Here is a 13,665-nt window from a genome sequence, read left to right on the forward strand (position 1 = left end):
TATGTAATGTATCCTCATACAAGGGAACATTACGCCATCAACAAAAATTTTTTTTTCCAGTTTTTCTTTTTTGGAAAGATAAGACTAATAAACAGTAAGAATAGTTTCTACATAGAAAAATTTTAAAAGAAATGCTACTTATAAAAAAAGTACAAAGCACCAAAATTCTTAAAGCTCTTGTATCTTTTCTGAATGAACCTCTAATATTCAAGCATAGTATCAATAAAGGTTGTTTCCCTGGTATATTCTGAATGTTCAAACAATTTTTCCTCAGATGTAATTAATTTTAAAAAGTAAATCCCCAGATGAAGTTTACCTTAATCTATTCACTCAAATGTCTGTACTTTCAAAATAGCACTTAATATACTAACCAAGATATGACTATGGGAATTGAAAAGCATGGGTAGGAAATCATACTAAGTAGTTGTATCATTGTTTCCCAAAATGGCTTATTTCTTATAATTACCTGAATGATTGGTAAAAATACAGACTTCTGAGCCCCATCTTATGCCTAATTAAATCTGATTCCAAGGAGAACGGTATAAACCCAGATAAGAACTTCACATTTCTGACTATAATGACTGGTCTTCTATGTGTAAGACTGGTCTAGTAAGTCTGGGATCACTGTTATACCAACTATTGAAAGACTATTTCTAGATCTTGTATTGTAGAAGGTATACTTGTATGGTCTGGTGTATAATGGACAAGTTTCTAAAATCCTATGGTCCTGGATTCTTAAAGCAAAATCTCCTACGTATTCAACTAAGTATCTAGAGATTAAACAGAAACAAAAGCATCAAGACAGTGAATTAACTCTAGCACTTTGTTGAATATTTGAAATTATATCTAGAAAAATTATTACTATCTCAAAATATGATCATCCTGTTATATAAAATTTACTTAACAACGTGTGTATGATTGAAAAAAAAAAAAATGCTCCAAAATAAAATTTCCCTCCTCCAAAAAAAAAGCAGAAACACCCAAACTCCAAAAGTAAGCATCACAAATACCTCCTTTTCATTCAATGAAACTCTTGACAATAATCAACACAATTAACCGGTGAATGGATAAACAAAACGTGGTATGGGCTACTATGGAGTATTATTCAGCTTTAAAAAGGAAGGAAACTCTAACACACACTACAAATGGATACGTCATTAAGACATCAGGCTAAATGAAACAAACAAGTCACAGAAAGACAAATAATTTAAGACTGTGCTAAAGAGTAGTCAAACTCATAGAGACAGAGCAGAATGATGGTTGCCACGAGCTAGAAGAAGGGGGAAATGGAGAGTCTGATGAATACAGAGTTTCAGTTTGGGAAGATAAAAAAAGTCCTTGAGATAGATGATGGTAACGGTTGCATATCAATGTGAATGTACTTAGTACCACTGGATTATACACTTAAAAATGACTGAAATGGTGAATTGTAGGCTGTATTTTATCCCAATAAAGCAGTTGCTGAAGGAGACAGAAGGAATAGCAGCAAGAAAAGATGAAGCTGAGAGGCTCCACTGTACAACTGGAGAGAGATGAGCAAGGGAGTTAACTTCAGAGAAAAGGGAAGCAGAGACTACTACAGAGAAGCAGTGGAGCAGTTAAGGGGTAGATTCAGTGATGAGACAAGTAAGGCAGTCCCTATCCACTTCTGATTTCTCTTTACATCAGGGAGCCAGATCCCCAGCTGAGTAAACGGAAGGGCAGGGGGAGGAGAGGCGGAGGCAGGAGGGAAGAAGGGGGGAGGGAGGCAGGAAGAAAGGAAGGCAAGCTGACAGGCAGGGAGGAAAGGAGAGAAGGAGTGAAGGAAAGTACAGAGGAAAGAGAAATGATTTTACGACTGTGTAATAAACCAGGAAGAGTGACTGGACCACCAAAAATGTTTAAGTGCCCGCTGAGATGTACTCATGACTAGAAATTGAGGCCAGTGAGCACAGTTTTGTGTTTTCCTATCACAAGTGTTCAGATGATTGGAATAAGTATGAAACAGGTGAATAGGAGGGTTTAACTAGGGTGTTTAAACAGCAGGTTAGGCTAGGGAAGGATGACAGGGAAAAGGGAGAGGAAGTTAAGAATGTTTGTAAGAAATTTATTCAAGTAATAGATCTTATCTTTTGAGCAGCATGGGAAGATACTGAAGTCTGTTTTGAGGGAAGGGTCAACGCCTGACAGTGAAAATACGATAGATCACTGTCATTATAAGTGGAAGTGTAAAGTAAGACACAGGGCTAGTGTGACAATAGAATAAATGAGCTGGAATGCTAGTGTGTGAAGTGTAAGATTAGGATTCTTGAAATTAAGATGTTAGAGGGGATGCAGTTATTGGTTCATCTGGCTGGTAGACAAAAAACAGGAGGTAAGAACTGTGGACAACTGAAAATCATGGTGTGTGGAAGCCAGAGTATGACATGCAAAGAAGCTGCCTCTTTCCTGTAAGGGGAGCAGAGCTAATGATTAAGATGTCCCATATCCATCTGGTAATTAAGGATTAACTCCTTGGATTTTTTAAAATTTCTATTTTTTCTATTATGTATACTGTACACCTAACTGAAGAATATTCACTACTGTGTCTCCTTCATGTATCACAGGCTCTGAGTAATAACATGAGATTGGTACATTCCGCTGAATAAATGAATAAACAAGGAGAAAAATTCAGCACTTATATGTTTTAAGGACAAACTTTACTTTAAGGACAAAGTTTTAGAGGATAATTTTCACCTTAAATCAAATAATTTCGAAACAAAAAAACTGATGCTAAAAACCAAAATGAGAGTAAGTCAATCCAAATCATGTCCATATACTGATCAGGAGGTAAAAACAAATTATAAGTAGGCCATTAAAAAGAAATTCAACTTTGTATACCTTAAAGTTTGCTCTCCCGATTCCTGCATCTTGGCTTTCTTCACCTGTAAAATAAATATACAAAAGCATCAATGTCATGATCTGTTTTTAAAATCATCTAGCTACTCAAATGGCAGCCTCAGATTAACTAATAAATTACAGGGTAACTGTTTCCTTTTGTCTTGCTTAGACTTATATTTATTTCATTAACCTCTGATATATTTGAGAGTTAAAGAAAGATGGGCTTGTTTTTCACATGGGGCTCTTTTTTCTTTTTAATGAAAACAGTGTTTTCTAAACTCAAGGCAAAATAAAAGGTTTACCAGGATTTTTACTCAACACAGAATGTTTACCAGGATAAGGTATCCAAACTTGAAATCAAATTGGGTTACTTTTAAATTTTAAGAGACACATAAATATATTTTCAAACAGTAAGTATGGCAATTGTGCAAACATCTAACCATTTATTTAATAGAAATATCTTTTACTTACATGCCAAAAATAAAAATAAATTCCTATCAGGTTACCAGTAATTTAAAAAATATGCTTCACACTATTCTGTTTTTTCCCATATTTTCATCTTCTCTAAATCCTTCTAAGGTAAAAAAGCATTTCCATTGAAACAGTTTAAGAAGTCACAAATGGAAGATCTATGGTTAACATTACTAATGATTTTCCCTGTAGTTGTTATTGTTTTAAATATTACAAAGAATCTGATTGTAGGGTTTTTGAATTAGAATAACTAGTTACAGAAGTTTAGTGTGCTTAGCCATACAAATTATGAATACTTAAAAAGTATCTCAAGCTCGCAAAGTACAAAGAGTACCGCCAACCCATTTCAAGGAGTTAGGTATGCAGAGGGGCAAAAACTCTGCTGAACAATGTTTTTTAGGCCATGCTGCGCAACATGAGGGATCTTAGTTTCCCCATGGAGGACTGAACTGTGCCCCCTGCACTGGGAGTCTTAACCACCGGACCGCCAGGGAAGTCCCTGCTAAAAAACAATTTCAAACAAACATATTCGGTGGGAATATAGCTATTAAATATGATTAAATTTAAAATTTAAAAATAAATAATAAATACAACATAAATCCCAGGTCCATTCAATTTCTCATGGACATCTATTCCTCATGAGAAAACATGACAAAATAAATAGAACCAAACACTCTTGCATCCTTGCTTATGGCATATCAACTGACATTATATAATGCTGCCTTAACTTTCATAGGTGCCAAAAAAGATAAAATTAATAAGAGGTATTAAAATATCCTCTAAGTTTACAAACAAAATTACAAAAGTATATGAAAACAAAAGAAAACAAAAACAAAACCCTTGAGGTAGGTAAACCCTTAGTAAATATGGTATTAAATTCAAAAGTCATAAAGGAGAAAATAAGTTTGATTTTACAAAAATTCGAAACTTCCATATGATAAAAGATACCATAAACCAACCAGGAGGTAAAGGGATTACAAGACGATATATACACCATGACAAAAGAATTTAACTGTATTACCAATACATGACAAAACCTCAATGAAAGGTATGGGAGAAAAATACACTCATGTAATAATGCTGGAAAACTGTTTTGACTGGAAACTGCAAGGCTTAAGACAAGAAAAATTCAACTTAATACAGGCTATTAGAAAATGTGCTGTCCTTCCCACCTGAAGATGACATTATTTACATAATGCCAGATAATAAAGTAATTTTCCAATAGTGGTGATGAATTTATGCTTAGTTCACCCAAAGACTCTCTTTGCAATCAAAGAAATGAATTTAAAACAGTCTATAGTTTACAACAGTAACCCATACAAAGAAAACCAGAGCAATGAAGAAACTAACTTATCACAGTCTTCATTTTATTAGAGCGAAAGAATAACAAATTTAGCTAGAAAACGCAAAAAAAAAAAAGCCCTGGAGCAAAATTTTAAAATATATTCATAATGGCCTCTCAAGGAAGAACTATGCTTTTTCATTTGTTATCTACTACAGTGCCAACTCAGTAGAGTATATACACACAAACAGAAACAGAGAAAACGAACCTAAAGACACGTTTACCAAACAAAGAAGTCAGGGGGTGGAAAATGTGCTCCCAGCTAATTCTGTACCTTTCATGACCCACTGCTTCCCTTGATTTGGGCAATTCCGTCCTCCTGTAAGTCAGGGATGGGAAACATGGTATCTTGGTATAGAGGCATTAAACTAACTTAAAGGATACGGGTTTCATTGGATTACAAAAGGATGGGTTCAAATAATACAATCCAGAAATGGACAAAAAGTAAAACAGTGCAGCTACTTTGGAAAACAGTCTAGCAGTTTCTCAAACAGTTAAACATAAAGCTGCCATATAATCCAGCCATTCCATTCCTGACTATTTAACCAAAGAGAAATGAAAACATATATCCACACAAAGGCCTGGACATGAATGTTCATATCAGCATTATTCAAAATAGCAAAAAAGGGGGAACCCCGTGTCATGAATAGATGAATGGATAAACACAATAATGACAAATAAAATGATGAATGATAAAATAAATCCACATAACGAAACATTCCGCAATAAAAGGGAATGAAGTATCAATACTTGTGCATGCTAACACAGGTAAACTTTGAAAAGATTATACTAAGTGAAACGAGCCAGTCACAAAGGACCACATACTATATAACTCCATTTATATGAAATACTCACAAAAGGTCAATAGGAAAGTAAATCAGTAGTTTCCTAGGATTGGGGCGAGGGTAGAATTGAGGGGTGACTGCTAATGGGTACAGTTTCTTTTTGGAGTGATGAAAATGTTCTAAGATCAACTCTGGTGACAGCAGCAAAACTGTGAATATCCTAAAAACCATCCAATTGGATACTTTAAAATGGATGTGAATTATATCTCAATAAATAGAGCTGTCATTTAAAAAATGACATAATCTTATGGGCATGTTATAACTAAAGGTCACTAAAGGAAGATCTACTGACAAATTCACGAATCAGAGTTCTATTTGTGCCTTTGCTTAAAAACATAACAACAAAAAAATGAAGCTTTAAATATAGCAGAGCAAAGGAATACAAATAACACAACATATGAATTCAGAATATACAGGTTCAAGGCCCAGTTCTGAGAGTTAATTCACTGTGTGTCTACCTCTCTGAAAATAAAACATGACTATCTACTTCAAAGACCTGCCCTGAAAATGAAATTGGTGAAGGGGAGTGGATAGGGAGAGAACAAATGAGAGCGAGCAGTTTATGAAAGAAAGTGATATACAACTGTTATATTAAGAAATACCACTTTCTAGATAAGAAAATTACATTACGCATCTCAAATGTCACTCCAGAATTATTCTGAGATGACTTACAAGTACATAATTATTATGCTTCTTAAGTTTTAAGAAAAGGCTAAGTCATACTACAGCTTGGTAAACTGTAATCTTGAGAATAATAAATCCAACAGAAGTCTGCATGAAGTCTTAAAAGGGAAGACATTTAAGTCAGAATTTATCCACCACTGTCCAACAAAGCATATCATTCTCTTTAGTAGAAAGTTATACTGTCATGTTCTAGTTGGGGAAAGAGTGTGATCATAACCTAATGAAATTACACACATAAAAAAATTTTAATACTATTTTCTTTGATCACACTTACCAACAGGTAGTGGCAATCTTAGTCGCTCAGTTGTGTTTGACTCTGTGCAGTCCATGGACTGCAGCCCGCCAGGGCTCTCTATCCATTGAATTCTCCAGGAGAGAATACTGGAGTGGGTTGCGATTCCCTTCTCCAGGGGATCTTCCCAACCCAGGGTTCAAACCTAGGTCTCCTACACTGCAGGCAGATTTTTTACCATCTAAGCCATCAGGGAAGCCCTTACCAATAGTCACCTAATTATTAATTTGACTTCCAGAACTTGACATAAGGAAATCAGCATATAGAGAGTGAGAATAAGCATTCCAAATTACTAGAAAGGTAAATACCCATGGCAGAGACAACTGCCTATTCCATCACTGCATATGGAACATGACTTGCAATGGAAGGCTAGACATGTGTCTTAAGTTCACAGGCTACCAGTTCAAAAGAGGTCACATCTGGATCTAGTAGAAACTAGTGAGTTTCAGATCCTGGACTTGATCTGGATGCAGCAATGGATGGAATTTGGGGTTGTTTCTCTTTAGAGAAATGTATAGGGAAAGGAGTTACATATTGGTTTTTAAATCAGAGAAAATGAAACAGGTGAACCAAAGAAAAGATTATGGTAGATTCACTTATAAATATCCACTAGTCTTTTTCCTCTCCCTGGGTACACAGGATGCTATAGATTGAATGTCTGTATTCCAACCCCCCCCCCCACCAATTCATATTTTGAAATTTTATCCCCAGTATGAGAAAATGTGCAAGTGGGGCTTTGGGGATGGTAAGATTATGAGGGTGGAGCCCTCATGAATGCGATTAGTGCCCTTATAAAGGAGACTTCCTTTGCCCTTTCCACCATGTGCAACACAGCAAAAATATAGCAGTCTATGAGCCAGGAAGCAGGCCCTTACCAGATACCAAATCACTTATGTGTTTGGAATCTAAAACATGATACAAATGAATTTATCTATGAAACAGAAACAGACCCACAAACATAGAGAACAGACTTGTGGTTGCCAAGGGAGCGGGCAGTGGAAGAGGGGTGAACTGGGAGTTTGGGATGAGCAGACGCAATGTATTATATATATGTACAACTGAATCACTTTGCAGTGCACCAGAAACTAATACATTATACACCAACCACACCACAATAAAATAAAATTTTAAAAAATCATGACTTTATCAACTTGGGACAGGACCACTTTTTCCACTGAAGCTTCAGATCTCTAATACAGTCTGTGAAAATTCTCCTCAACATCTGACATTAACTCTTCTTATCCCAGTTAATGTTAACAGTTAATACATGTTCCACATTTTCTCTATTTGTCTATTTCACACCCATTAATCACAGGGCCAAACTAAGAGCCAAAGTTGCTTACATCTTCCCCTGCAATCAATCCACAGTCTACATTTTGAACCATATTCTGAACTATATTCCCCCGCTCTAAATAAACCCAGGGCCAGATACCTAGTGATAGTTTCTGTACTTCAAACCTCCAATCCTAAATAAACAATTACCCTGCCTTACCTTCCCTAAAGAAACCTCAATAAAGGCAGTGGCCTATGCATTCCCCTACACTACATTCCAGGATTGCTCTGCATGTCTCTGCCTCCTGAATGACACTGGTGCTCTCCCTGTGGCCCTGTGTGGCATGCTATGTCTCTTGTTTCTAAGAGAATTGTAACAGAAAACTTCTCTTTCAACGGCACTGACCTCTTTGTGTTGTCACTCAGTCACCTTTACAAATTAAGACCCAGGTTCAGTTCAGTTCAGTTCAGTCACTCAGCCGTGTCCAGCTCTTTGCGACCCCATGAATCACAGCACGCCAGGCCTCCCTATCCGTCACCAGCTCCCGGAGTCTACCCAAACCCATGTTCACCGAGTCGGTGATGCCATCCAGCCATCTCATCCTCTGTCATGCCCTTCGCCTCCTGTCCTCAATCCCTCCCAGCATCAGGGTCTTTTCCAATGAGTCAACTCTTTGCATGAGGTGGCCAAAGTATTGGAGTTTCAGTTTAAACATCAGTTCTTTCAATGAACACCCAGGACTGATCTCCTTTAGGATGGACTGGCTGGATCTTCTTGCAGTCCAAGGGACTCTTAAGAGTCTTCTCCAACACCACAGTTCAAAAGTTCAAAAAGACCCAGGTACAAACCAATTAAAAAAAAAAAAAAAAGATGTCTCATGACAATCATCATTTACAGTCAGCAGAATTTTTACTTTTTTTAATTAAAAAAAAATTTTTGGCCACGCCATATGGCTTGTGAGATCTTAGTCACCCACCAGGTATCACACCCATGTCCCTGTTAGTGGAAGTGGAGATTCCCAGCCACTGGACCACCAGGAAATCCCAGAAAATCTGCTTTTAAACCACTTTAATTTCTCACCTCTCTCTGAAATAACAATCAGGTTTTGCATGTCATGTTATGGAAACTGAGTAGAATGACAAGGAAATGAAGCAGAGGGGGGAAAAGGACTCACCAACAGGTCAGCTTCACAATTCTCACTACCTTAAATAGGTAAGGAGCAACTGATAACACTCATTTCATCAGCATGTCAACATTTACACAAGCCTTTTGAAACTATGACTAGACGTTTGTCTTACAACATCAAACACTCAATGACACAATCTTCCTTGGTACATTCAGTGTCTCTAATTCAGCTATTTGTTCTTATAGTGTGTATCTTTGATACATCGCTGAGGATGATTTTTAACCCTACCATTTCCCTGATTATTAATGTTCTACCAGGGATAGGGGAATGATATTTTAAATGTCTCAAAAGGTCATTTGACCAACTGCTTAGGTCTTCCTAGCTTTATACTTAAATGAGGGGACTAAAAGAGTTAATAGCAAAGGAATCACTGATATGCATGTCTCAATATAAAGTAGAATACTTAAAATATATTAGAGGACTTTATCATTTAAATGGAAGCAGATGACCATGTTTCATTGATGTAGAGAATACATCTAGAACACTAAAAACATACTCTGTTATCTGCTTTCAAAATTCAAAGTTTTTTAGGCTGGATTTTTACTGAGAGGTAAAAATGTACCACTCACTATTCTCTTAATATAAAATGCAAGAGGCTTATTCAGGAGAGCAAACTGAATCAGTATTTATCTTATTTCAGAAAAAGAAGCTCAAGTAAAAGAAAAAGATTCTTTAGCAGAAAAGTATTTTAAGAGAATGATTACTATTGTCTTCCTTTTTTAAATGCTATGGGTTTAAAAAAAAAAAACACAACACTTAAAAAGACCAAAAGAAAAAAAAAAAGAAACCATGGTAAGGCAATAAATCTGTAGCACCCAAGTACATTTAAAATTATTTTATTTATGTTAAATATTTAAAAGAAATTAAGAATTCAACTTATTCTCGAGGGTCTTATCTATTTTAAAGAATTAGCCAAAGACATACAGATGGCTAACAAACACATGAAAAGATGCTCAACATCACTCATTATCAGAGAAATGCATATCAAAACCTCAATGAGGTACCATTACATGCCAGTCAGAATGGCTGCTATCCAAAAGTCTACAAGTAATAAATGCTGGAGAGAGTGTGGAGAAAAGGGAACCCTCTTACACTGTTGGTGGGAATGCAAACTAGTACAGCCGCTATGGAGAACAGTGTGGAGATCCCTTAAAAAACTGGAAATAGAACTGCCATATGACCCAGCAATCCCACTCCTGGGCATACACACCAAGGAAACCAGATCTGAAAGAGACACGTGTACCCCAATATTCATCACAGCACTGTTTATAATAGCCAGGACATGGAAGCAACCTAGATGCCCATCAACAGACGAATGGATAAGGAAGTTGTGGTACATATACACTATGGAATATTGCTCAGTCATTAAAAAGAATTCATTTGAATCAGTTCTAATGAGATGGATGAAACTGGAGCCCATTACACAGAGTGAAGTAAGCCAGAAAGATAAACATCAATACAGTATACTAATGCATATATATGGAATTTAAAAAGATGGTAACGATAACCCTATATGCAAAAACAGGAAAAGAGACACAGATGTACAGAACAGACTTTTAGATTCTGTGGGAGAAGGCGAGGGTGGGATGTTCTGAGAGAACAGCATTGAAACAAGTATACTATCAAGAGTGAAACAGATCACCAGCCCAGGTTGGATGCATGAGACAAGTGCTCAGGGCTGGTGCACTGGGAAGACCCAGAGGGATGGGATAGAGAGGGAGGCGGGAGGGGGGTTCGGGATGGGGAACACATGTAAATTCAGGGCTGATTCATGTCAATGTATGGCAAAAACCACTACAATACTGTAAAGTAATTAGCCTCCAACTAATAGAAATAAATGGGAAAAAAAAAAAGAATTAGCCAGTGGTCAAATTATGTTTTCTTCAACTATTACTACTTTAATATATCCATTCTTCTCCAAACTCCCCTCCCATCTAACATTGAGCACAGTTCCCTGAGTTATACAGTAGAACTTGTTGGTTATCCATTTTAAATATAACAGTGTACACATGTCCATCCCAAACTCCCTAACTATCCCTTCACATCCTTCCCTACAGGCAACCGTTAAGTTCCTTTTCTAAGACTGTGAGTCTGTTTTGTTTTATAAATAAGTTCATTTGTATTATTTCTTTTTAGATTTTACATATAAGGGATGTCGGGGCTTCCCCGGTGGTGCTAGTGGTAAAGAATTCGCTTGCCAAAGCAGGAGACATAAGAGATGTGAGTTCGATCTCTGGGTCGGGAGGATCCCCTGGAGGACATGACAACTCCACTCCAGTATTCTTGCCTGGAGAATCCCATGGACAGAGGAGCCTGACAGGCTACAGTCTGCAGAGTCCCAGAGAGTCAGACATGACTGAAGCGACAGTCATGTTTTAGCAGCAGCAGCACAAAGGATGTCATACGATACTTCTCCTTTGTCCGACTCACTTCACTCAACTTGACAATTTCTAGGTCCATCCACGTTGTTGCAAATTAGCCACTGCTTTTTGAAAATGGCATTTCTAAATACAAGACTTCTTTTTTTTTTCTTCAATACTTATTCTGTAAAGCTGAATTTTCTAATCAGACTCTTTGGCATTAAGTCAGCAAAATATAAATTTAAGAACACTGTTTTCTTAGAAGAATATTATTAAGGAGTCCTTTCCTCAATTTTATTTCTAACTTAGAATCTGCAGTATAACTGAATAACAGTTAAAGTCTCTTAAAATTAGCCTTTCTATAATCAACTTTAAATTGTTAAAGGAAATACTTACTGGCTGCTCTGGCAAATCTTGCTCTTCTTCCATCAGGACCAGTATTTCTTTATCAGGCTTTTGTGACTGGATTGCAAGTGTCCCCCAGCAGTCTTCACAATCTGTTTAAAAAAGAACGGGGAGTCAACACTTTATGTACTCTTAGAGCATTATCACTGAGGTCATCGGAGAATAATTTTTAAAATATTTTGCTACCTCAATCTTTCTACGTGAGCTCTAATCTCAAAATCTCAAATCTGCACGTGGCTTTTCAAACTTGACATGCTGCACCAAGTCAGGTAGGTTTACCTGACTTTATAATACCTTGCAAAAGCCAACACGTGGAACCACATCTGCTGTACTTAAAACATGGTTACTATAGTGCCCAAGGCATTAAACGCTTTACAACAGCCATGTAAATGAACTAAGACACAATTTTTTTAAAATTTGGGTTATATTAAAAAATTTAAACATTAGCCGAGCCAGTCAATAACTTATGATAACATCCAGCCTGCTTTAACATGGAATATTTACATAACTGCTCACACACACAGAATCACTTTAAATAGGAGGTAAACTGAAACATCAAGTAAATACTTTCACGACCAACTATCTGTATATATGTAATTAACATAAAGGAAAATTCAATTCTTTTGGATCTATTTTAATAATGCAAATAAATAAAGTGAAATATTGAATCACAGAATTAAGGAAAATAAAAATGAAAGCTAGGGTCCATTTTATCCTGAAATAACGAGCTCCACTAAATGTACTGCTTAGCTAATTATTAAAGCAAAATCTCTCCTTTCTTAGCCCCTGTTCCTCCTGTTCTGATTTTCAAACTAAAGAAGAAAAACAGGACTCTAAGCCCCACATTTACTGGTGGGGAAAAAAAAGGAAAGTGAAAGTGGCTCAGTCGTGTCCGACTCTTTGCAACCCCATGGACAGTACTGTCTACGGAATTCTCCAGGCCAGAATACTGGAGAGGGTAGCCTTTCCCTTCTCCAGGGGATCTTCCCAACCCAGGAATCAAACGGGGTCTCCTGAATTGCAGGCGGATTCTTTACCAACTGAGCTATCAGGGAAGCCCACACTTACTGGTAAGAACACCTTATTGGGTCCTGCTGCCAGGAGACACAGAAAGATGTTAGAAAACTAAATAATTACAAAAACTAAAAATTCCCCATTTCTATTTAGCAAAAATGAAAATAGTACTTCTCCAAAATACGTGATTGTTTTTGCTTTTAATTAAGGTCACACCTGTTTTCAATTTTTACCAACCACTTTAACCAACTTAACATACAAAGCTAAATAAAGCGAGTTGAGAATCTTGTTGCAGATGTAATGAATAAAAAGGGAATTGAAAAACTTCAATCGTGCCAGTTTACCACCATTCCACTTCTACTGCTCTCTCCTGGTACAACATACTTTAGGGGCACACTCCAGGATGGGGAGAGAAAACACGTGTAAGGGATACAATCAGATGCACAACTATCCGACTCAGACACAGCTTTCCTCGCTGCCCTGATCTAAAATGTCGAAAGAAAAAAAAGTTTGAAGGTCAGAAGCACTTGATGCTCAATGCACTCACGTGTAGCCCATCCACAGAGCCTCAGAAGCTAAGTGCTCAAACTACATGACGTAGATACCAGTGCTGCAGAATTACATCGCGCAATAACTAAAGCTCACAGGAGCCACCTCCCCTGCACTTGTTTTGCTCTACTCAGGAGAGCATAACCAATGTGACGTGAAACTGATTCACAATTATGAAAGATGAAACGTGTTAATGTTTTACCAGCTTATATCTGTTTTAGTTTTAAAATGAAATGTCTTGTCTCTATGGGATTTTTACAGAGCCAATGTACATAATGTACATATATGACTTTATCCCCAAACAGGAAAATAGGACCAAATCATTAGAGAAATGTAATGCCTTAAATACCTCATCTGTTAAAATTTTGTGTGACCAGCTCTTACC

The 13,665-nt window shown here is 36.9% G+C and overlaps 1 protein-coding gene across 3 annotated transcripts in view; it reads right to left on the reverse strand.

Annotated features, from left to right (window-relative positions):
* Positions 1-13,665, reverse strand: part of EYA3 (EYA transcriptional coactivator and phosphatase 3) — an 87,901-nt gene that overhangs the window by 55,267 nt on the left and 18,969 nt on the right. For all 3 annotated transcript variants that reach the window (XM_065930185.1, XM_065930184.1, XM_065930183.1), the window contains exons 2-3: positions 11,709-11,809; positions 2,860-2,903 (exon numbers count right to left, since the gene is read on the reverse strand). In XM_065930185.1, the coding sequence (XP_065786257.1) occupies positions 2,860-2,903; positions 11,709-11,741 (77 nt within the window). In that variant the 5' untranslated portion in view covers positions 11,742-11,809. The remainder of the gene's footprint in view (positions 1-2,859; positions 2,904-11,708; positions 11,810-13,665) is intronic.

Source organism: Muntiacus reevesi, chromosome 3, assembly GCF_963930625.1.
Source record: "Muntiacus reevesi chromosome 3, mMunRee1.1, whole genome shotgun sequence".
Classification (NCBI taxonomy): domain Eukaryota; kingdom Metazoa; phylum Chordata; class Mammalia; order Artiodactyla; family Cervidae; genus Muntiacus; species Muntiacus reevesi.